Source organism: Apaloderma vittatum, unplaced genomic scaffold (assembly GCF_000703405.1).
Source record: "Apaloderma vittatum isolate BGI_N311 unplaced genomic scaffold, ASM70340v1 scaffold4366, whole genome shotgun sequence".
Taxonomy (NCBI): domain Eukaryota; kingdom Metazoa; phylum Chordata; class Aves; order Trogoniformes; family Trogonidae; genus Apaloderma; species Apaloderma vittatum.
Window position 1 is genome coordinate 30004 of NW_009722142.1, and position 25864 is coordinate 55867.

The 25864-nt window shown below is 39.8% G+C and overlaps 1 protein-coding gene across 1 annotated transcript; it reads right to left on the reverse strand.

The window, feature by feature from the left end:
• Nucleotides 1-661: 661 nt before the first annotated feature.
• Nucleotides 662-25498, reverse strand: XYLB (xylulokinase homolog (H. influenzae); the record flags this gene model as incomplete). Its single annotated transcript, XM_009871649.1, has 16 exons — nt 25436-25498; nt 24184-24266; nt 23838-23846; nt 23210-23279; nt 21684-21764; nt 19932-20018; nt 18676-18804; nt 17159-17224; nt 14788-14860; nt 9210-9328; nt 7946-8027; nt 6903-6943; nt 6376-6491; nt 4515-4630; nt 2052-2125; nt 662-758 (listed from the first exon to the last, which is right to left on the reverse strand). Coding segments are annotated over exons 1-16 (1306 nt in total), but the record flags the coding sequence as incomplete, so codon positions are not given.
• Between the last annotated feature and the right edge of the window lie 366 nt (nt 25499-25864).

Here is a 25864-nt window from a genome sequence, read left to right on the forward strand (position 1 = left end):
AGATGCCACTAGCTGATACACTGACAGAAAATGCCAATAAACCACCTTACCAACCTGTTTGTAATTTTTTTTGTAGAAATGCACAGCTAGTAATGATCTGATCCCACTTCCATAGGTAAAATACTGACCAATTCTGTTGTTCCAATGTGCTTACTCATAGTATAAATAAGATGCAGGAGCTCTTGCTTTCTGGCTCGGAAGAGAGGGAAAGACTTTCCGCTTTATTAACAGAAGACTGTGCTAAAGAGGTAAGTGATCAGCATACAGCAGATCCAGGAATCGAACACAGATTTCGGATTTTCTGAATTACAGTCTTGTGCCACAGGCAGAAGGCTGGTTGTCTTTTCACTCAACAAGCTATCTAAGCCCGAACGCTTATTTAAGAATTGACAATGCAGCTCAGTAACAATGAAACAGCAAGAATACTTGAAAAAGAAATCATCTTAAAGTTGAACCATTGGTCTTTCTAAAGTTAACATCTGCAAAAATTTGCCCCCAACATGCCGTCAAAAATTTTTCCAGGAGGCTAATTTAGGAATTATATCAGTTTCTGTATCTGTCAGGCAGGACAAGGTTCACAATTCTGACGTTAACGTCAGGACTCCTGTTTTTGTGCCTGATCTCTAGTGCCATGAGTTCTGCAGCTTTTGATCATACTTACTGACTTTATATCCCAGCTTTTCAGCGTGAATCCTCTTGGCCATGAACTGCCCTTCAATCAACGCTCGTATTTCCACCTCCTTTGGAAAGCCTGAAACCTGTATCAAAGAAAGAATACACTGAGTTAACAAGCACCTTAGAGTAACCAATGCCAAGCCTGAGACTGGTTAAAAACACGAGACGGATTTATCCTTGTCTTCACCCTGGAGTCTGGGCCCATTTCTTCGTTCATACACACAAGAGGGACCTAAAGACTCACGACAGAACGCATCCTGCAACATCGATGCTGCTGGCAAACCCATCAAACCCGAAACCCACGCACAACGAGAGAAGGTTCTACCACAACTTATAAAGACTCCTCTGCGCATTTTGCAGCACCAAAGGCTGCTTAAGAATTAGTATCTCAAAAATAAAAAATTAAAGCAAGTAGATAAAATTCAGATGCATTAGGCAATGTCACAATCTTTTCATTAATTCAGTTTCTATATATAACATTTTTCTGTCCTTTTGTCAACCAGGATATGAGAAAGGCAAGAGAAGAAGGAAAACACTCAACTACAAAAAAATACAAAACAATCTTTCACATGAAGTGGAGTTTTTCCATGCACTACAGTAAGTGCCTACAACTTGTATAACAGCTACAAGTGATTAAGCATTCATTTAAACAGCAAACATTTAACAGACTAGTGCTACACTGCAAACACAAGATAGTATCAATCTCGGGTCACCTAGGTGAGGTTTATTCGATGGGGTGTCATGATTGATCAAAGACATCTCTCGAGTTTCAGTACCACCCAGCAAGACAGACACTTAAACAACATCCATTCCTCAAAAGAAAAAAGATACAAAGAACTTTCCTTTCCTTAACATAATTTATTTTAATTCCAACTGGATTTGAGTCTGTGCTTACTGACATACCAATGTGTAGCTTGTTACCCCAAGACATGCAGGACAGCAAAATGACGTCTTCACATACACATTCAGAGCAAGATAAGAGACAAAGCATTATAGCCCACAGTTTCAACACATCTTTCATCTGTGTGTCTGAAACCTAGAAGTTGGGGACTAAGTCACGCAAGTGTACTAAGCTCTCAATATGCTTAAAGTTAATTCTGTTTCAAAAACAGTGTTGGTTTCGGTAAATCCACACTTTCCAGTAAAGGAAATATTTCCTAAAAAAAGCACCATGTAAGTTCTAGTTCAGGCTTTGCACTGTAGATACTCTTAAGCTACAGACCAAATACTTCTTTGTGAAAATCATCCCAGGGACTTGCATCAATAAATGAAACTTGAAAGTAAGTACCTCAGACAAAAAAAAAATATAATGGCAAAGATTTCAAGCCTTGACAGTAATGCTTCAAGCTTTGAGATGTTAACTAGATTATTACTACCTTTTGGTTGTCTCTGTTGAATCTGTGAATCCCAACTGCTTCAGGAGTAATTTCCATCACATCAAAGTAGAAACCTGCATCAAGGAACATTAAAGAGTGTCATGTTCACTGCTAGTCCAAAGTCAGAATCTTATTTCAGCACACAGCTAAAACAATGATAAATGTTTATCACGCAGCTGGAAAGACATTTGAGTCACCATGCAGCCTGTTTCTTAAATGTGTGGACTGAAATTAGTTATGAAATTTAACTACTTTCAGTTCACAAAAATGTGGATCTTCAGCAAAACTGCCTCTAGGCATCCAAACAATATAATAATAAACAACAAACCTACAAAAGAGCACATATCCACCAGAACACGCACACATCCAGGCAGTGCAGACAACGTATAACACGTCGTAGAAACAGTTTCAGTAGGTCACATGTAAAAGTTAAAGCAAAAAAATAACAGAAAAAAAATGGTAAGTTGGTAAGAAGAGTACAGGAATACTGGAACACTTTATGCATTGGATTAGATTTCATGAGCTTATTAGAGAACATCAGATATTTTAAGTGGCGAAGCAGAGCTGGTCTCTGACTAGATTTGTTGAGATCTGAAAAAATGCAGTAATGCTTTGTCGACAGCTAGACAAAGAGTGTGAAAAAGATTTCTCTTTTGTTGATGGCAAGAAGAGTTGGTCAGAAAAGATATTCAAGGAAGGAGACAAAAAAGAAAATGACAGAAAACCAGAACCAAATAGCAAAGAAACTAGGGAGAGTTTCTAAGGTTCAGGCCTTGGAACAAGAGTATGCTGCCCTAGGAACCTTATGATTATCAGCCAAGAAAGAAACACGCAAATATAGCGGTGTGCTTTAGCACACATCACCTTGGTTAAACATTCCGAAAACCTACTGGCAACCAGCACTGTGAGCTACAGATGTGCAGGCCCTGTCAGGGGATGTATATCCCAAAATTTCCTTTTTGACCCTCTTGCCATCCTGAACCTGGCAGATGAGGCCTTCAGGTAAACTTGTCGGGTTTATCAGCCTTCTCGGGTACTTCCCAGATGCAACAGGACCCTCCTGCAGTCCATCCTCCTCCTCCCCTGTTTGCTACCCCTGTTACTCTCATTATCCCAACCTCCCCCAGCAGCTGCCTCTGCTCATCTCCAAACATCCACAGGGGCATCTTCCCACACAAGAGGGAGCGCAGGAAAGAAGTGACAGAAGGAAAGGTACCCAACCTGATACTTCTCTGCTCTGCTTCCCTCGGGAATTGAGATTACGGAGATGACTGTGTTCTCACCCAGAGGTTGTCCAAGCGTACAGGTTATTGAGGGTGACTTTCACAAAACACCCATTTTTTACAGGGGACCAAGATATCCAAGTGAATATCCTTTAACACAAATTTTAAAACTTCAAGGCAGTGTCCTGGTATCCTTGAAATCACTAACAATATTTTCATCAACTTTCAATTTTTTTATTACTGTCTAAAGTGGCTGACTTTGGGGTTTTGGAATAATTTCTTCCCATTTTCTGAAACACCTGTATTGATTTGTCTTCTAGTGAAAAGAAACTCCTGGTCATTTTAATATCCCACAGAGACTGGATTTGACAGACAACATAACAAAGCTTCTAAAAATGAAACATCAGTGCTAACCTCACAGTGGCAAGAAACTGTATCTTAAAGTCACTTTCTTAAGGAGTAAAGTGTTCCACAGCTTCAATATCTACATTTAAAGACTTTGCTACATACAAGTTTTAAATTAATTTTACCCATATCAATTCAGATTGAGGATGAGGGTGATGGTTTCAAACCCAGCTCTGCAATGGTTAAATTTTCATCCTGATCAGACATACACTCACCTTTCAATAACTTATTTCAGTGCTATATACAACACTTGTAAAGCATTAAACTGTAGGAAAGAAAATAATATAGAACTTCAAACACATGGGTTTATTCATATTTTTAAAGTATGTCCATCATCATAATTTTGTTCCATTTCATTCACTTACCATAATGTGGGAAAAAAACAGGATGAAATGACCATGACACACATTGGGAAAAACAGAGGAAATCTGGGTATCACTTGACATTACTGCTTGTTCACATGCATGAACAAGATTCTAGATTTGAGACAGAAATAATACGGAGTCACTTAATCCACTTGATTTGAGTTTTCAAAGAAACAAACTTCAATGAAAGACTCCTTCAGAAATTACTACACCTAGGATACTAACACCCTTTAATGACTAAAAGAGCTTCATAAACATAATTTTCTTATTTAGAGAATACTGAAGGAAAATACTATCCTGACACATAGCCTGCCAACAGAGCACTCCTAAGCACCCTTTAGGAATTGCCCTTGATCTAGTTAACTTAATTCTTGGCCCTTACCATGACCCATGTAAAAAGTAGGCACAATGCTCACTCAAGCATGTGCCTAAGCAAACCCTGGAACTTCCAATCCTGCCAAGGTTCATACCCAGGTTTCCATTGTTTCCAGCAACAGTAGATGATAAGGCTTTGGAGAATTCATCCCAGGAGCCTGAAGCGCAGTCATCTCTGATCCTCTCTCTCATCAGAGAGCCGTTTTTAAAACTGAAACACACAGAAACACCATCTGCATTTTCCAAAACATTTGGCTCTATATTTTTAAAGCAATTTTGTTGTTTTACTTGATATTGGTGTTTACTGTATTGGCTGAATAAAGCTAGGCAAGCTAAAAGATACAATCAAAAGAAAGACATAGAGGAAGAAAACTAGGTAAGATAGAAAACAAACATTACAGGACAGGTTGAGGAACACAGTGAAGGGATGTTGGCACACATCTCTCCAATGAGCCAGCTCAGAACCAGTCTGGCAAGCCACGCTAAACCCGGGCTAGCTCTGAACAGCTAAGACTCCTCAGATAAGTACTCTGACACAGCGCTAAAAAGCTTACTCTGAGATGCCTCTGCAAGGAGGAGCAAGAATGTCTGTACACTGCATTTATGATTTCAGAAGCACGGTACCGGCGTGGAGCCAGCTTGAGTCCAACGAAACTTCTGAGGTCTAGCTCTGTGCCAGGATGTGCCAAAGAAGAGCAGCACAGCCACATCTGTATGGTTCTGGTCCAGAGCCAATAAACTATGCTGTAAAATATGTATCTGTTAGTGTTTATTGTCTTTGCACCCTTTATGCAGTTGCCTTCTTTGTCTCCTCTGTGAATATTAACAGTCCTGCACAAAACTGCAGTTTTGGACTCAGACCCAGAGGAAAGCAGTTTGAATAGTTTCCAGCATGGAGTTATCAGAGCAACACAGCAGGAAAGGCACAGAAATATCCAAAAAGAGGGTAAGAAAATTATTGAACTTGCTCAGTAGCAACAGAAGAAGTTACTTGAGTTTTCTGTACAAATACTCCACCTGGTAGCTCAGGGACTCTTTTTCTACTAACTGAAGGTCCCCTATTAGCTCAAATATTCTAGAACTAAAGGGGCACTGGTGCAAAAACAACGGCTAGGAAATCACACTACATCACTCAGAAACTTGCAATTGAAAGTTTTTGAACGCAACTTCATGAACACTGTTCCCACTGCCACATCACCTTATTACTGTCCGGGTAAGACTCAACATTACAGTTAAAGGGCAGATTTGAGTTTTTCAGAAGTTTTGAGTTTCAAACACCTACAATTTAAGACACAAAACTGATCTGCGTACTTGCCTGAACAGAACTAATTGTTGTGGAAGTTTTTACCCTGAATACAGTGACTGAGTGAGGGATGACACGGGTTCAGGCCACCTTTCAGCCTACTTTGCTGGCAAGGGGCCAAACAACTCCCAAAACACAGCAGCCAAAAGCTACCCTGAGGATCATTCTCTCAGCTGGGTTTCCTGAGATCTCAGTATTTTCCATGTGCACGGCCTAATAGTCCCCGAACAGCACTACTTATAGTCTCTCTCTCAAAAGGGAATCATCACCTGCCCCGTTACGGCCCCTTTGGACCATTAGAAGAACACAGAAGTTACACAGCCCAGTCAAGCTTCTGACATTTCACATCATTGTATTTCAGAAGATTGTTATTCCTGTGTGCTAAATGAACTGGCTCTCTGTACACGTAAACATAATTTCAGCTTTTTATTGCCGTGAGAATTTATCCTCCACAATTCTGCAGTTTCAGTTACTCAAATTAAACAGGAATGCTATAAAATTGATGCAAATGTTTCAGCAGTAGATTGCCGTATACCCTACAGAATGCTGAATGTTCTATTCATTATCATTTTGCAAAAGAAATAAAAAACACAAAGATAGAGGAAGAAGTAGATGTTATTGATCCCAGATGTACAAAAAAAAAAAGTTATTACCATAAAAGTGCCATATATGTCTGAGAATCAACAGGATTGCAGAGGATATGACCTTCTAAGGCAGGAGTTGGTTCTTGGATCCACAGAAACAATGTGTCACTTGTGCCAAGGCTAATCTGGTGGGGAAAAAGTATAATTGAAGCGTTATCACAATGTGCATGGAAAGTAATACAGAAATTAAATTAAAACCATTTGTTATTACCACTAATTGTTTTTAAATTACACATTAAGTCAATTGGATTCATGCTGAAGCTGGCTCTGACTTTGGCTGTCACGCCATTGAAATACATACTAGATGGAGAGTTAGGTTTTAATGTCTGGAGCATTAGTTAAAAACAGTCACAAGAGTTTACTTAAAGTCTTTCAGGCAGCTTGCAGATTGATAGAAATAAAACAAGCATGAAACTAATAAACAGAAAATCAACATTAGAAGATAAATTCTACTGACAACCTACAGCTACTTTACATTTCACGCACTTCATTTATTCAGGGACGTGGACGGTTTTCAGGAGCAGGTTTTGACTTACTGCAATATCTCCTTCTTGGAGTCTCATCCCCGCCAATGATGCTGAAAGCAACAAGTCAGAACACCAGATAAAAAGTCACTTGTTTGACTCCATTACAGCATGTTGTACAAGACATCATAATACATCACATTCATCGTCATCGTAATACGTCACATCCAAGCACAACACAAATGGTAAATACGCTCACGACGGCCTCACTGCAAGAGACAAGCAAAGCTTTTGGGCAAGGGAGTGATTTTTAACAAAATCGCAATGCACAAGATAAAGGCTACAGAACTGCACAAATCCGTCAGGTTTCACGCATTCAGGTTTTAAATACAGTGGGCCCTTAACAACACACTTTAAAGGAGAAACAGAAACAGTCACACATCAGACTACTCACATACTTACTGGACTAAGCTGGATTTGAATCTCTAGAGGAAAATTTAAGACTTTTGGGAAATGCAAAGTTTCACTGTCTCCCAGAATACAAATGTAAAATGTAGTACCATGATGAAGCTCCCACCTTGATTCAAACCCGCACACGCTACTGTAATACAGATTTTATTTTCAGTCTTGAGAAACAGATGAATTTGCTCTACGCTGAAACAGACTCCAGAATTCAAAAAACTGACCCTTAGACTTTTCCTTATACTTAAATCTATCAGTCTAACAAAAGGACAGCTCTAATTCTTAGAGAAAGCCTATGGGGTCCATCTCCACCTTTTTGCTTGAAAAGATCCAACAGCAATTTTTAAATTCATATTTTCTATGTTAAAATATTAGCAGTTCACAGTAAGAACAGTTTCTTAGGGGCAGGCAAACCAAAACGAAGCCACCTCTAATCACGAGGCAAAAGAGAATTCATCTGTCGTACCCAGCTTATCCCAGATGTTTATGTCAGAAGAACCAATGAAGGAAGGCTGCTGGAAATAAGTATTAATGTTCATAAACATAATATTCTTTCACTGTACAGGGAGTGTCTAAGAATCAATGAGATTGACTTAGAATTTTAATACACACATAATCATATTCACTGAGTCTTACAAATTTAAGCACCTTACCTGGATTGTCTCCTGTAAATGCTACTATTTTACAGTCTGGGCTAAACCCATAACGCTGACTATAATATGGAGAAATGGGCCCCTAAGGAAAGAAAGAAAAAGAGAGGGGGAAAAAAGCTCAAAAAATGGAAAGTAATCTTGCAACGTATGACATAACATGTTGTAACACAGAACTGAACAACCCCAGAGCAGCTACAACATTCATTTCTGTGTACTTAAGGTATGAATTAATATTTTAAAGATTTTTAACCCAATTTTTTGTTGTTGTTGAGAATCTTACTAAAAATACCCTGAGATTAGATTTTGAAATAGGTTAAGTAAATAGTAGCATTCTAGCTTTCGGTCCTTCTCCAGTTATTCACATCAAGTATATAAACACATCCATCTGTTTTGCACACATACATGAATATTAATGCACAGAAATTAGAAATTCAATTCAAACATAAGAGGAAACACAGCATTAATATACATCACAACATCAAATGCTGGAATATGACCCCTATTATTTTAGGGGTCAAGAACCGTACTCTTTAAGCCACATTTGATAGCCATAGCAAAAAAACAGGAGAAGAAAACAATCCATAAAAATATACAAGGACATCTATACAGATTTTTGATGTGTTCCTCTCCACTACAGAAGATCAACACTGAATTCAGAGGGATCGGGTGATGGGTATCTACACTCTCTCACATATGCACCAGCAAAGCAACAGCTCTTTCTGTGCTGGGTATTAAGACTAAGTTCATTTACTCTAGGAGATGCACAGCTTGATTTGATTTCACCATTATGCTACGTGAACTGAGGAGCTTTAAATATCCCAAATTATTCACAAAGATTACCTTATTACCTCTACAAACAGTTTAAAACAAGGTCTCTGTCAAGAAATGCAAATGTTGGGTTCTGTTTATGCAGTAACAAATACAGCGTACAGTTCCTCAGCGACCAGGTGCTTGTGGGCATAGGAGGGGACCAAAAAGGTTCTTATCCCTCGATAGTCTACAAAACTTTTCTCAGTGTAGTAAAAATCCAAGGAGATCAACAATGAAAGCTATGACAGCCATGAGAAAGCAGCTTTCAAAGATGTCTGGTTCTGTTCTGGCATACACATCCATCTGGAAATATCAAATCAAGCAGGGTAGCTCTGCTGGTAACTGTGTGTCCATGTTTACATGCACACACAAACACGCTCCAAGAAAGTGCCATCAGCAGAACTCGGCACAAAGCCCCATCTGGTGCTTACAACTCTTCTAGACAGGCACATACCAGGACTGAATGGGATGGCACAGGGCGTCCCAGTTTCTCCTCCAATCCAGGAGCACAAGCATCAAGGCAGGACACTGACCACACTTTTTCCCAAATGTGCAGCAAGTTCATGCCAGAACCTACAAGACAGATCAAAACAGGAGGCACACACAACTAAACATGAGGCAGTACTGTACCAGAAAATCCTATCTCGTTACAGGCTACAGAAAAATTCCAGATGCATATTTTACATTCAAAGAGAATGGCTGCAGCTCTTGTAAGCACAAGGGATACTGATAATTCGGCCTCTAAACAGCTTTCACCTGTAAAGGTAGCAGAAAAGGCTTCTCCTGATGCACAGTGCATTAGACAATTCACTTATTCCCAAATTAACTCCTCTCCAAATCTTCGACCTTAGACAAAGGCTTCACTGTAACTATCTAAAGGTGATGTAGCAACATCACGTGAAGGTGTGTGGTGCTCAGCTCAGACCTAACATTAAAAAAAAATCCCCCCTGCATGGTATGGCTTTACTTTACTCTCGAGTAATGTAAATATTGAACAGAATATCATATAAGCATCCAACCCCATGCTGACTAATCTTCCTCCATATAATCGTTTCCTCCTTCAAGAGATGACAAAATAAAGGCTCAGAAATAAAAAAAAAAAAAAGCAAGATGTCAAATTCTCTAATGCAGCCTCTAATTTTGAGGCGATATTGGAAAGTTCAGCTTTGAATACCAAAGTCAGGATTTTTGAACAGCCTCACTGAAACCTCTAACACCTCCAAGTATGCAGCACCTCTGTAGTCCAGATCCCGTGAACAGAATTACAGGTTGCAAAACCCTAAGTAAGTGATTTGGTCACCTATTTCCTCACCAGAACTATCGCTAGATCTGTGGAAGGCCTGTGCAGTTCTGGCTTGGTTTCTCATTGTTTTTCCTCACTGTTTTATTGCTGGTTTAAAAGTTAATTGAAGTCAGTTAGCGGCTGAAGCTACGTAACACACTGAGCCCTCCACAGCACTTGCCTTCATTTCTAAGATGCCTTTAATTGCACATTTCATTACACTTGAAAATCTGTCTGTGTTTATGGTTAGCACTGTTCAGGGGCATATTAGTCTTATTTTAGATTAACAACATTTTCATTTCAAAGACTGTTTAGCCCACGACTTATTTATTTCAGAAACACAGCCACGCTCTTAGCTGAGCACAGTGGAAAACCTGAAACTGCACTTCCATTCAGCATCTCTTCAAGTTTTTTAAAGCATAAAGATGGTGAAGTTGATCCCCCAGGCAGGGTGTGTGGAACAAGATTATGATTATGATGCTGGGACACCGAGGAAGAGAAGAGATGCGACCCACATGTCAGCCAGAACATCACAAGGATCTAGCAGTGCTCTTATTCTGGAGAGTCACACACCTGCAACACGCTCCACACTCACACACCTCTGGTGCTTACACACACGCAGCAGCCTTTCTCACATAGGCTTAATAATGTTTAGAAATAAAATATGTATTTGTGCAGTCCAATCCTAAGCGCCATCAGCAAGGTCTGGACCTAGTGCTTCACACAGTGTTGTAAACCGAAAGCGTGGCAACACTCCAGCTGAGACTCTCGAATAAACCAAGCCAAAGTGTAGGGTTTTTGGACTATATAATATAAAAAACAGAATTAAATTTATTAAAACGAACCAATCCTATTTCAGGCAAATTAAACACAAATTACGCCCTGGTTTATTTGGGCTAGGATGCAACAGAAGGAATCTGACAGCACAAGGTGGGACACGCATCCCACGGGCAAAAGGCGCGTTTCCCTTTTCTGCTGTCAAAATCGCTACCACCCACAGAAAAGGAAAGACAACAAGATTTACTCCAGCATCTCTTAGTTCTCAGTGTGAGGCCACTCTTAAACCTAGTTGTCCCCTCCTTCCAGGAGTAAACTGAGTCCTTGCGGGATAAAGTGAGCGCAGCATCACTGTGCACGCTTCCCAGAGGCACAGGGTGTGAGCAGCCTCATGCTCCAAGCTCTCAGGCACAACAAGGCTTGCTATGAGGAAATACCTGTATCTAGGAATTTTCCCAGAAAAGCCCTAATTTAAAAGGTCAAGAATCCCTTCACCAGATTAATCAGTGAGGCGTAAAATCTTCAAACAATTAGGAATTTTATGAAAGAAAGGTTAGTTGTTTTCTGTGGTTTTTTGGGAAAAAAATAATAAAAAAAAAAAAATCCTTTCTCGTCCTCAACCTGCAAACCTAGAGAAATATTTAACCAGTATCCTATAAAGCAATTTTGCAAGGCATAAGGACAGCCTCAAATCCTTCCTACATACAACGGGAAAAAGACTAACTTTTATAACTGAAAAGGTCTAAGTTTATAATATAGAGAAACAACACTTCAGTTTATTGACCAGTGGCACCAAGACTTTAATATGTCCCGAGAAAAGAAAGATGAGCTAATTTACCCCGCCCTCAGAAACTCATTTAAAAGATGTGCAACAACTATTTTACAGGAACTATTAATCTGTTGGCCTGGATTCACCCTACCCAACTGTGGGCACTTGCATGAGAATCTCTAGCAAGGGGAAGATAAAAACTAGACCTGAACGTTCCCTGGAACTGCTTCTCTTTCTCCTTTGATTATATGAGGAGCGACACACAGCAAGTTCCTAACTCAAGCACCTCTGGCCACAATCTGCGTAACTGAGTTTAACCAATAAAACAAGTGATAATCTCAGAACTAAGGGGGAGGGGGGAACAGCAAAGGCAGCCCTTCCACTTGTCCCTCCAAATGGATACCACATCAGCAAAGAAGGTCAACAGCCAGGGCCCTGGACTGAGGAAAGGGTCAATACCTGGGAACAGGACTCAGTATTTCACTGCAAACATCATAAAATCATTTTTAAAAAAAGCACAGTTAGGACTTGTTAATATTTACTACATATACAAAAGTGTAAGTGCCTCATCACCAGGAAGGTGGAGGGGATAAAATACCCCAACGCTTTCACTACAAAGACTAAACACTGCAGCCTAACTGGCCTCATTAATCAACAAACTAAAGATCAATATTTGCATACATTTAAAAACAGGTAAGTGCACCTGTATTCCAGCCCTCTGTAGAGACAGCAGTAGCGTAACTCTGCCAACATCAGGCAAGCCACCTTCGGGGTAAATTCAGTCCCTTTGAAAGGCTTCAGCTCAAAGCATCCTTGTCTGACAGAACCACAAACACAAGTATGCTAAGCTATGATTTGCCTACGGCTCTTAGAAAAGCATTTCAAAAGATAAAGCTTCTCTAGGTCAAGAGCTGAATTGCTGTTCTTTAAGGTGTCTTCTAAAAGAAACAATGCCTCAAGTGTTCAACTTGTTTAGGTCCCAAATGTATCTTACTTTTAACATCTGCACAATATAAATGAAAATCATTCTTCATTCCACCAGGATGTAATTTGATTTTTTTTTAAATCAATCACCCAGGGTGCTCAGCCATTCAATGAGGAGTGATTTAAACCTTAGGAGACTGGACCTTTAAAAAGAAAAAAAAAAAAATCCTGAAACTGAATAGCACATTTCCTACAATAACCTGCGAATTTAGAGAGATAAGTTATTGTGCAGAGCTAAACAATTTGACAGGGTCTTTTAAAGACGATATGACCCGAAGTTAAACCTACAGAAATGAAGAATGGGTCTATTATCTGAACATTATTTTGAGAGATGCATTTTAAACTACAACATACAGGTGCAACATAAAAGATCAAGTGAATTGCAAGAAATCGTAAATGACAAGCAAACAAGTTTTTCAGCTGGATCCAACTAACTACTGCATACTTTATAATTATATTTTATTACTGGAATTAGAATTCTCTCTCATTATGTTAACAGAAGAAAGGAATGAACAAAACAAAATATAGCTTACGATGTCGAAAAACCTTTTGTCTTGTAAAGAGAACTACAACATCCTACTTAGTTCTCTTATCTTTTTTCACACAAAGATTTAATAATCTGGCACGCTCTGAACAGTAGATAACATTTATTCAAGTTCCGTAAATATCCAGGGGTGTGACAGAACAGGCTATCCTCAAGCTGTTTGAAAAATGCTTCCAATGAAGCAAACTTTCATTTTCTTTAGTTTAAAATGTTTTGGTTTTCAGTCAAACACAGAAATCTTCATGTTCTGAAACTGAAGAAGCGCAGCTTTCCCTCACTTGTTTCCAAGTAGAAAAGGTAGAGGTAACATTACAAAAAAAAATTAGAAAAACGTCAAAAAAAAAAACCAAAATCAAGACTTTTTAAAAAAATACTTATAAATTTAAACATCTGAATCAAAATTATCACTTCTTTCTCACTGAAAAATAAAAATACAACGTATTTACTAGAAAAAGTACCTCCGAGGTCTCATCACCCCTCTTTGAAACAGAGCACATGGAGCTAGTTCTGTGGGATGCTGAGCAGCCGAAATGCCCAGTATTTGAGCCTACTGAGGAGCAAAGCGCAAATCTCCAAAGAGTTATTGTTGTCAGTGATACATGAAAAAGTAAAATTCACCTGTGAAAATATGCAGCTAACAGAACAGGACTAGAAGACAGACGTAATAATCTCACCACTGCTGCACAATAAGCATGGATTGCCCTGCAATCCTAAAGGTCTCAGGTCTAACCGGGAGATCTGATATTGAATAACTTGTCCATTAGCTAAAATTGAGGTGTCTTGCCTTTTCGTCCAAGCTTTGATGGAACAACAAAGGAGGAAAAAATGAGTTGGTCTTAACACACGGGTGTCAACTATGGCTCTGTAATGCAAAAATTCCTTAGAGAGCCTTGTTATCTAACCTTTCAGCTCTGAAATATATCTTCGCTTAGTTTCAGAGAAGGAATCAAAAATGCTATTTAGAAATAACAGCGCAGCTCCCAGGAAAATGGTTTCCCTTGTAATTGCCATTTAAAATTGCCATTTAAAAGCTGGATAACTGAGATAACACACAACAGAAAAGAGAGACACTAGCCTTGTGTCACTTTTTTGTCTTTGTTATGATTAACAGATATGAAAGGTGATGTTTTTTTAACTGAGTTAAGGATTTTTTTGCTCAGTTTATGCTTTTTTCTCTTGTTCATTTTGGAAAAAAAAAATATTTCTGCTATAGATCCACACTCCAGTTAGATAGGGGGAAAATAATCACGATATACATCTTGTTCACATCCTGTACAACTTGGAGCTAAACTAGCAAAACCAAAGAACAAATATCAGAACTATGAAGTCTATCTTAGAAACCCACAACTTTTTCATGCTTTTAAATAGATACTTTAACATTCCTTTATACATCATAAAGTAATGAAAAAGGTACAATTTCATTTAAGAATATTTCCTGTGGATCCACTTTACAGAAATGGGAATCATAGCACGATGGGGATAAAGCAGCACAGGTGACAACACTCTCAAGAGTAACAACAAATTCAAAGGAGTAGCTTAAAATCTAATATACTTGTCATTACAGTTTAAAGACTGAAAATAAATAGCAGAGACCTTGCTCCCTTTTATGTAAGGTGGGTATGGAAAGGAAAATTGCCTTGTTGAATCGTTACTATGAGAAAAGCCCACACACTTACCGTCACTGTAATCAATGGGTGCGTAAGCTCCTAGGAAAAGTGAAGCTGCAAAACTACTAACCAAAGAGATTCTCTGAAAGAAAAAGTGTGAGACAGTGAGTCCCATCAGTATTCACTTCAAAGAAAGTAAATAATTAGGTGACTGGAAGCAGCAAATGTTAATAGATGTTTAATATTACGTGAAGAAAGCACACAAAAATACACCTAGGAGGATTATTCAGCTCTTTCTTACCACCTAACTACGTATCAACCTGAAAGCAAGCCCATGATAAAAGCTGTTAATAGCTTTGCCTTCTGAAACATGCAAAGTACACCTCGTGTATCAGCATACTCCAGGTTATCATGTATTAAGTTACAACCTCAGTATAACAGATTCTCATTTCAAGGAAAAACACTTTCTAAGGAAAAAAAAATAAACAAAATCACCTCTATGTTGATGACAGGGAAGTGCCCAGAAATCATGCACTGGTCCACCCAGAGCACAGGTCTATAAGCTTTTTAGCCCCTCTGGCAAAGCTCTGTGAGCACCTTTATGTGACCTTTTACCTTCCTTCCAGCTGAGACCCTCGACCTCCCAGGAGTTACTCCCAGAGGCTGGTCATTATCAGCTTTGAACTGAACCACTCACTGCCTGCAGCTCTGCCTCAGGGTCTGTTCCAAGAATGCATTAAATCCAGCTGTAGGGCTTCTAACAGTGGCCCAAAAAATGCCCTGGCCACATGACACAATGTGCTGATCCAACATGAACTTGCTTCTGCTTCGAATCTGCTACACAAACTACCAAGTTAACTGGTGACCACCAAGCTTTCTGCATGATCAGGTATTATCTGCTCCCAAGAAGCTGGCACAAAAGCTGACAAATTCCTTATTGTGTGCTCTGTCTAATTCAGAAGAAATAGGATTGTCACCCAACAGCTAATCAGAAGCAAATCTCAACTGGTCAAGTAAGCCAGTGGTGACGGGATTTTTATTAATGATCACAAAACCACTGCTTCACACAGCATTCAAAGACAAACTACAGCCAGAGCTCTACGAGGTGGTTATAATGGCCAGGAAACTTAATGATGTACTTGCTCTTCGTGCATCTCTCCTCAAGAAAGTATCATATTATGCTTAGATATCGAAGGCCTACCTTCTGTGGTGCCCCAGTGGGCACCAGCTGCCTGAAACGGAAGGAAAAGGATGAAGTTAAACTGTGAATCAGCCAGTTTACCAAGCTGACCTACAGAAGGAAAATCATCCACACGTCGTTGAGACTGCCGAGCTGCTAAGTGCTTCCTTAGGATCCCCAAGAGCAGCTCTAGCATAGAGATATTTTGTGCTTCAGCATATCCTTTATTGCTAAAAAAGTGCCAGACCTTGAAGTCTGAAATTGGTCTGGCCAGTTCTCAGTTCCATGGACCCATTCCATGGACCCACTTGCCCCGTACTCAAGTGTCTTTCTCTAAACTCAGTCTTAAGCTTACCATCAGCCAGTGGTGTTCTGTTTCATCTCATACCTTACTGGTTCAAATGTTATATAGTGAAAATGTAATAAGAAAAAAAAAATACATTAAAAATGAAGCATTCTCCCACAAAACATAGTCAAATTTGCAACTCACTTCACCCTTAAATTAAGTGTTCCCAGCAGGAAGATTTTTAAAAACACCCCCAAAAAAATACAAACAGTGTAAGGAGAACTGCAGTAACACAAAAATAGGAGTGGCCTGACTTTAGGGGTCTGGACGTTTGGCATAATCTAATCCCATTCACATCATATTTGCATGGAGTTTTCACCTTGCTTCACAACACAGCATTTCGGTCACAGCTAGATACAGACTAAACAAACTGAAACAATGGAACTGCAAGCTGATTTCTGAAAATGAAAAATCAGAAGGAAACCTACCACACAATGCAGTTCATTTTTAATAACAGAATCAAAACAGCTCCTGAAGTGGAGAACTATTAAAAAAAGTCTAGAATCGATCACAGATTTTTTTCTGCAGGCACATGAGCACAGATAAAAGCTTTGTATGGCAGAGCAATCACATTGCGGCACACAGATGGCCAGTTCTAAGCGTGATGATTTCAACTTTGTGTTTAACTACCTTATTGTGTTCAAATTGCTGTAAATACAATTTATCACCACTCAAATGAAAGTCTGTTTTGAAAAATTTCTTCCACAAAGGTAAGATCCAATAGAGTCTTCTGTGTTAAGAACGAATAATTTAACAACACATAAAATAATCAATTTTTTAATTTAAATCTTAAAATCAAACACGAGAATCAAAACACTTTTTAGTTTAAAAGTCCATAAAGGCATCCCCACAAAATTAACTTGAAAAGATTTTTCAACTGTGTTTCCCAAAAAGTGTATTGAAGTTGAGCCAACCTCAGTTTGCATGTAGACCTCGGGATTCTGGCTGTAAATCTTTGCGATCTGATTTCCTGTAAAACGCTGAGAAAGAAATGCAAATGCTTAGAAACACAAACCCTAAATGGAGTCAATAATCATTAACTCTCTGTAATGAGTGCAGTACATTGCACTTTGGATATTTAATTTGCCTGATGCATGATGAAAGTCAGTGCACAGCAGGCAATCTGCACTAAACAGGCTATAACCATAGTCGCGTTATGAGACTTTTGCTCACCTTTCAAAAAAAAAAAAAGTGAAAAGCATTACTATCCATAATTTACATTCCAGAAATGAAAGTTCAATGGGATGAATCACACTGATTCCGTGCACAGACACCAGCACAATTCAAACCCCTGAAAAGGTGTAAGCTCCTCAACCTCTCTGTGAGGCAGGTGAACTGAGAGCAGAGCAGGAAGTTTCATACTCAAAGCAGCCACTTCAGCACAGGGTAATAATAGCTGTAAGAACAGTTATTTTTCATCCATGTATTGTACCAAATAACACAAAAAAAACCCTTCTAACATTGAAACCTTAACCTTTAGCAAGTTAAAAATAAACTTTTTGTGGTACGCAAAGTCTGATTTCAACACTGGCCATAATCCCTGCACGATGATTCATAAACAGAAGCAGCAGTTGGGGAGGTTGGAGGTTTATTCTGTTGAAACAACAAGTGCTGAGATGCCCTGAGGGCAGTGCTGCTCCCACTCAGTAACTCCTTGTCACAGTTACAACAAAGAGAAACTCCTGAAGAGATCATCCCAAACTTCCAAAACACTTCTTTTAGGTCAACATCTGCTTGTTAGTCTTCAGGGAATATTAAAATACCCATCTTTTAAACGCAAAAGTAACCCAGAGCAGTGATGCACAAACAGCGTGGTCAGAGCCCCAAAGAAACCAGTAACACAAACTGGATTGCCATCCCAATGGAACTGGGGTTGCGCAGGAGCTCCCAGGGCCTGAGAACATAAGCACGACCACCAAGCACTGCATCTCGGCATCATTGGACAAATGCAACTGCTCACTCCAGCTGCTTCCTGCAGCAAAATTTCCAGTGTTTGCCTATTTTCACTTTAAAATTTCCACATCTTCCTTTGTGCGACTACTGTAAGGCACAATACTGTTGGAGTTTCTTCCAAAACTCTTCCACAGTTAATGGCTGATCGTTACCTGCTGCGGTACCACACAGAATGTCTGGGGTTGGAAGGGACCATAAAGATCATCTAGTTCCAATCCCCTGCCATGGGCAGAGACATCTCCCACTGGGCCAGGCTGCTCAAAGCCCCGTCCAACCCGGCCTTGAACACTCCAGGAGGGCGACATTCACAACTTCCCTGGGCAACCTGCTCCAGCGTCCTAATGTCTAATCTAAACCTGCTCTAGTTTCAAATCACTGCTCCTCATCCCATTGCTACACACCTTTGTAAACAGTAATGGCAGAACTGTTTCTGTCACAAAAGACTCTCCTGAGGACTTTTCTCCCATCCCATCCTTACCTCATAGGCTCGAGAACCAGTGATAGTTGCTAGGTGCTGCGCCCCCCCCACGGCTTTCTCCAGAGCGCTGCACTGGGAAGTTGTGCTAGAATCCATCCAGATGGGGCTGCTGCTGACAGAAAAACAGCCCTGCAACAAACAATATCCTTTAGTAGGAAGTTTGATCTCTAGGAGGTCCCTGACAGAGCAATAGCGATACAGCACACCTACGTATCGGCTCAGTTCTCCGACGTGCCTTCTGGTCTCCTATCGGTGACTACCAGAAAGCAGGTACCGGGCAGCACGTTGGCCAGCGGTGAAAACTTTAACTGTAACTTTCTTTCAGATGTCTCAATACACTCCCTTTGGTAGCCAAAACCCCAGGCCCTTTTATGCAAGTTTAGCCCCTCCCTGAACAATGAGATTATCTTCCCACAGCTCCACCAACAGATTTCTCTTTAATGGCTGGCATATCCCTTTGGAAACGCAACTGAGGCTTAGGTTATCACCTGGGAGCATTTTGATTCTGTTCTCATGAGTTTTGCACAGATTAGATATTAAAAAAAATTAATCATTTAGCAGGTAAGTTACACAAATGTCTCCCTTTCAACATACAACAGTCCTTTCTAATCTTGAAGGAAGGAAGGTAAGAGTCTTCAAGAGGAAAGTCAATTCCTCCCTACTTTTCTTTTTAGATACAATTTTGTCAAGTCTATGTCCAAAATTTAAAAATCACACACAAAATGTTGAGGTTCAACAATGTACCCATTAGGAGTGTGTCCATTACACTTCCATCCTTTCAGAGGGAAGAGTAAATTGGGGGTTTTTTTGCTGGGTTTTTTTGGTTTTTTACTATTTTCTAATGAAATCACAAGCACTGCAAGGAAACTCACATACAACAGCATTTTTCACCACATTTTTTTGTTGATATAAATATATTTAGAAATGTAAAGTATTTACTTTACATTTACAAATGTAACATATTTACAAAAATATTATGTTTCCTGAAAGAACAAACAGGTTGTTGCTCTGACATAGAAAGATTCTGGGATGCCCACTGGCACCAGTAATCTTTTAAATCAGTATATACTGTCACTTAAAAAAGGAAATGTGAAAAGCCCTGGAGCTGAAGGAACAACCAGTACATTTCACTTTACGCTGCAGGGGCACACAACTCAGCCAAACAAGAAGAAAGGTTTGCAAGGAGAAAAGCAGTATGTAAGTATCTGAAAAAAGACAGTGTAGGTTTCCCTTCAGAGCTCTTTTATGGATGTTACCTTTAGTGACTGATACAAAGGCAGTTCAGAAGACGCATTCTTTAAAGTCTGGATGCTTCCTTCTTTCCAGTACACGCTCCCATGTTGCTGGAGAAAGTACAGAAACAGAAGTTGGAGATGTCCTCCCACACTGCAAAGTACATATCCTGATCTGAATTTCAAATTCTAAGAGACAGAGAACTCTTTCCAAACTAGGACCAAAAAATCCATGTTTTCAAATCAAGTGTCTCATTAAAAGACTAAGACCACGCAAAGCATATACTAAACCAGGAAATGTAGGAGTCAAGAGACAACAATGATTTTGAACTACAAGTTCTAGTGGGAAGTATTAGTATACTGCTAATGGTATTAAATACTTCTTTGAGGCCTCTTTGAGCTGTAGCCAGGGCTCCACAACTGTGAATTCCACGCTATTTCAGCACAGCCCCAGATTCATCAGTTACATGCCTGCCCCCATCGTCACCACCAGACTGCAGAAGATTGAGACGGTCATTTAAGCTCCATCTCTCAGGCAGCTGCCTCCAGGCAGCCAGCTCTAGTCTGAGCACAGAACACTTGACCACAGCATCATACAGGCTCTATTTCACATCTCTCTTGCCATTTCTGCAGCCAAGTGAGAGCAAGTTTGCTCCCTTCTTTGGGACAAACACCAGCACATCAGCGCACCTCTGCAGTGATCTGCAGCACAAAGATAAGGCTCTTCAAAGAGAAAAGGGAGAAGACAATGTGGGTTGGAAGGGGGCACCTAAATTAAATCTGTCCTATCCAAAAGAATCTTAATCTAGAACCAGGCTGATACTCCCAACTTGTTGCAGGATGGGTAAAAAACAGGGGAATACGGGCAATCCAGAAATGAACTTCTTTTTTTCACTTGAGTAAGTGGGGTTACTTGGCAGTCCCTAACTTCTGTTTCACTGAAGAATTCATAACACAGCCTTCATATCAGCTACGATTTTCAGACGCTTTGCTCAGACTTTCAACTGAAATCAATGAAACATGGAGATCAAAGCAAGAGTTTTGATTAATTAGGCCCAGATATATCAAGATGAATAAACTAAACCACACGTGTCAGAATTAGCTACCGCTTTGGTGCTGTCCTCACCCTAAATATCATCTGTGAAAGTTATAAAAGACTTCCTCGTTTCACCAGAGTTCCAGCACACTGGCTAACTGACTAAAGGTCAGGAGGGTCTTTGTAAATCTCAGCAAATAAGCATTATGCACTACAGGCTAAATCATGGCAACACCTTTGTCATTTCTGCATCAAAGACTATTTATCATTTACTTTTTGTTGTTCCCAGGTAGATCTCTAGCCTAGCCAGGAAAAACTGCTCAACAGGATGTTAAGATGCTTTCAGCAAACTGTGCTCCTCACTATTTTTCTACTCCATTTCCACAAGCACCTGGATATGCTGGAATTCAAAACTACCCCCGTTATTTCAGAATCTGTATGTACAAAGAATTCAAAGAAAAGGAAATCATCTAGTTACACAGTGTACTCATCCAAATAACTCAACTGTAAACCTTATGCCCCACTCCCACTCTCTTCTAGCGATTGCTCTGTGTCCTTCAGGTTTTAAGTTCCCCTTAGGAATGTGTCTTTCAGTGGATGCTTATTCAGAAGTTTGGTCTTACCTGATGTCGTTACGCAATACGTTGTCTTTTGCAATACAATTCAAATGAAATCTATCACTATAGCTTACACTCTGTTGGAGAAATATAGCAAGATTGATTTTTTCTTTATAAACTAACCTGACCAGCACCAGACAAAGCTCTGACTTGAGACAAGTCAAAGCCCGAAGACTTCATCTTTTCCAAAATCATATCCAGAGCCTAGAAGAACAAACAGAATCAAGAATGACTGTAAGGAGCTCTGAAATTATGCATACTCGCAATCTCTGGAATTAAACAGTAAATTCATGTCATCACTGATAGGAGTTCATGGCAGATAATGAAAAATTAGATAATAACTATGGACTTCTCAAGAGGCTGCACAGATTAATTTACTAAGTAAGAGTCCATAAAAGCACAAAGTTGAATCACAAAGAAAAAAAAAAAAGATCTTTAAATAAGCTGAATCACAAAGACCTATTCTTTGAAATCTAAATAAGAGGCAAGAGTTAAAGAATTCCAATTAATTAAAAAGCCACTTTAAAGAATGCCAGACACAAAGCAAGATTATCCTTTTCTGCTCTTACTTTTTGGAAATCTCTCAAATCTTAATAGGGTGTGCCCTGCACACCATCCTACAAGATGTTAGGTATCCTCAATGCCACTGCTCTAGTGCCAGCTGAAAACTCGAGAGTCTCTTTAATATAAGGCTGATACAAGTGCATTTCAGCACTTCAAGTACCTAGGTTAATTTTGTTCTTGCCACATCTTCTGAAGTTCAAACCCAAAAGTTAATCTATCTTCACACAGACTCATTCATATCACCGTTTCCCAGGCTATCCTGACAAATGGACCACTACAAGACTGCAAAATTTCCCAAGAAACACTATATGCCTGTATCATCATATTATTAATTTAATAATTACAACTGTTGCTGTTTATTATGGTTCAAAATACCAACTGCAAGCAAATTTATCTTTGTCAACTATTGTGGATCACAAGCTGGGGGTTCTATGACCCTCCAAGTATCTTCACTATCCAAATCACCCTTGTAGAGCAAATTTACGCAGTACCATGCGAGAGCAAGTGTTACAGAGAACACTTCCTTGCAGAGAAGCAAGGAAGTCCTTTTTTTAAAGTAGAAAAGAAGGCTGTATTTCAAAATAAACACCAGTTAAAGTGACTGAAAATCACTCAATAAATTCCTCTTTAACCACTTACCAGCTGAGACATCAGCTGGTTAGCAAAGCTTAATCAAAAAAAAAAAAAAAAAAGGTAGTGCAAGTAATACAAATGCCACAAACCCACAGACTTGAGCTAGGCAAAGTGACAGCTGCCCCTTTCGCACCCTGAGCAAAAAGATGAGTTGAAAGAAAAGTCTTTTTCCAAACGAGGCAAAGTCAGGAAAGGACTTACCACACACACAATGCTGTAACAGTAGAGAGCAAAGAAACAAACAAAAACAACTCTTGAAAGGTTAGCAACTTCCATAATGTTTGTTGAAAATGTTAATATTTGCACACCACGACAGAATAGCATCACAAAGAAGCAGAATACAAGCAAAAGGACTGTGTTGATTTGAGCGATGAGTTTCACTATTGAACAGAACGCATTTCCACTTCAGTCAGAGCAAGGAAGAAGTTGAACTATAAAAAGCTTGTTCATACCTTGACCCACATTAGCACAGGAGAAGTGACTGTCAGTCTGTCACTGTGAATATAGACTCCACCTTGAGTCCTACAGAAAAACAGTATTTTTTCTTGGTAAATTCAGCAGTTTTATCCCTGCCAAGCAAAGTTCTTCAAGATTACTAATAACCAAAGAGAGATTGCAACGCTTTTATGTTAAAAGCAAGGACAGGATCACTGTTTGAAACCTGAAAAAGTAAAGCCCAGCTCCTAAGAGGTGACAATAACAGATATTTGACCCAATTGTAACGTAAATAACTTGCAAGGAAAGACTCTGATCCTTAAGGAAGATCTGTGATAGACTCCAACAGTGATACTGCTCATTGGCTCCATGTAATTCATCGTTACTGCTAAGTTTCCTAACTGTCACCATTAGTGGTTTGAAACTAGAAGATGAAATTCAATTTGTGCTTTTAAACCATCAAGTAAATAAATGTGCTTCACTGAGACTTGCGAACGTGGAAGATGACATGTGTAAATTCTAGTCCATTAACTGAAGGAAACAAAAACTGCCATCCTACAACTTATTTTGATATTTGGAAGCACCAGCTTCTTCTCCAAGTGCCTTTTAGAACTTTCCTTCATGCAGTTTACTTGCTGTTATCACAACACTCCACTGTGACACAAAGGCGGTGCTTACATCTGTGTCCCAGAAAGAAAAAAAATCATGCCCACAAGTCTGAAGTTCCAAAAGAAAAAAGACTTGTTTATTTATACATGATACTTCAAGGTTGATTTTTAAAATTTATTTCCTCTTGGGTGTTCTTGCCATATTTACGTACCAACAAAGACAAGAGCATATACCACCCTTGCCAAGTACAAAACACAAACATGGCACAAACTTTTTTCCATGCCTCCACACAAATCAACGAGACCAAATAGGGCACAACTCCCCCATTCCGATCTCCAAACTTCTAAATTTTATTATCCAAGCAAAATATAAAAAGCCTTACTTAAATTCTGGAAGGTCTTTATCAAAGTGAACATTATCTTCATAAATGACTCTCAGCTGTTCATCAATAGCAATGACTTTCAGCTAGGAGACATAAAACAGGATGTTAACAAAAAATAACAATAAAATAGCACTGATAACTCATTAATAATAATTCAATTCCCACAGATGAAATTGGAAAGAAGATAAACCCAATCCATAAAATTCACTGAAAGCAGGGGCACAATTTTACATTAAACAAGTTACTACGCGAATTTCCAGCACGCCACCTATTGAGCATCAGGTACATTTGTTTGCCCGCCTTTCGCCTGCCCTATCTCCCCTTCCCCTAGTCACACAAGATCAAGATGCAGCCATATACTAAAGAGCAGCAAACAAATTAGCAGGCTCACAGCTTGCATCGTGGTAACTATTTTTTCTAGCTTCTCCAAAGAACACAGTGTCTTAGAGACGCCACACGCCTTTTTTCCCCTCTCCTTTTCTATTTTTTTCCCGTAGTTTACCAAAGATCTTAACAGGTTCTTAGGATATCTTAAGGGCCCTTCCTTGCCTCCAAACAGGAAGTAAATCAAACCCTTCATAGCTTCCAACATGGTAATCAGTTTTTCCAATTTTTCTAAAGAATACAGTGTCTTAAAGATGGCATATGCTTCCTCCCCCCCATTATTGGGGGTGGTGTTTGGCACAGTTTACGAAGGATCCTAACAGACCCTTAGGATACCTTGAAGACCCTTCTCCTGCTCTCTCAATGGGGAGTGAATCAAACCCTAGCAATCTAGTAAATGTCCGAGCACATTACACAAATGTATTCTGAGCTTCTGCAACATATGAAAAGCAACATCCCAAACCGGTAACTCCATAAAGCTGAGCTTTCTTGAGAGCACAGACTGGAAGAATACCATCAACCTTTCCTCCTCTGTGTGCACTCAAGTTCACCTAGTATAGAAGAAAAACATTAACAGCCTAGAAGCGAGAAGGCAGCTCATCACATTCTGCACATATTTTAACAAGGGAGTGAGTGCAAACCACTGCTAAAGAACAGCCGAAAAAAAACCCACAAAACTTAAGTCAAGTCCTGTGAAAGTGTTTTATTCAAATAGCAAAGCCATGCCTGTTTTAGCCATACTAACACAGGGCCATTATTTATGCACTGGAACAACTCATTACCAACGTGATGCTCTGCTCTAGCTTAAAAATGGCTTTAACCCACTGCAGCTTCAGTGGCTTTGTGCTTGTGGCATGACCCGCCTAACCTGGATGTGTCTTCTCAAGCTCCCGAAGTTCAGCACAGCCTTAATGAAGTGACTTATGCCCATGGGCCTATTTTAAGCCTACCCACACCGAGGGCGCAACTTGGGCAGAGTTTCTACTGGCAGCAGTAGCAATACCCGATCGCACTGAGAGATCAGCATTTTACGAAGCAATCTGAGCGTCCAGGTTCACACAACCCATGATTCACACGAGGATTACTCCCGGGGGAAGCTGCACTCAGGTGCAAATCCCAGCTGCCAGCCTGCAGGCGGGGAAGGGTCATGGCGCTCCTCTCCAGGAGTAACGGCACCCCTGGCAGGACGTGTGAGGGACACGCAGCTTCAGACACGAGATGGGGCAGAAAGGGACGGAGGGAAGGAGGCCCGGCGACACCCGGGCCCCACACAAGCCTTAAAGCACACGAAGCGTTG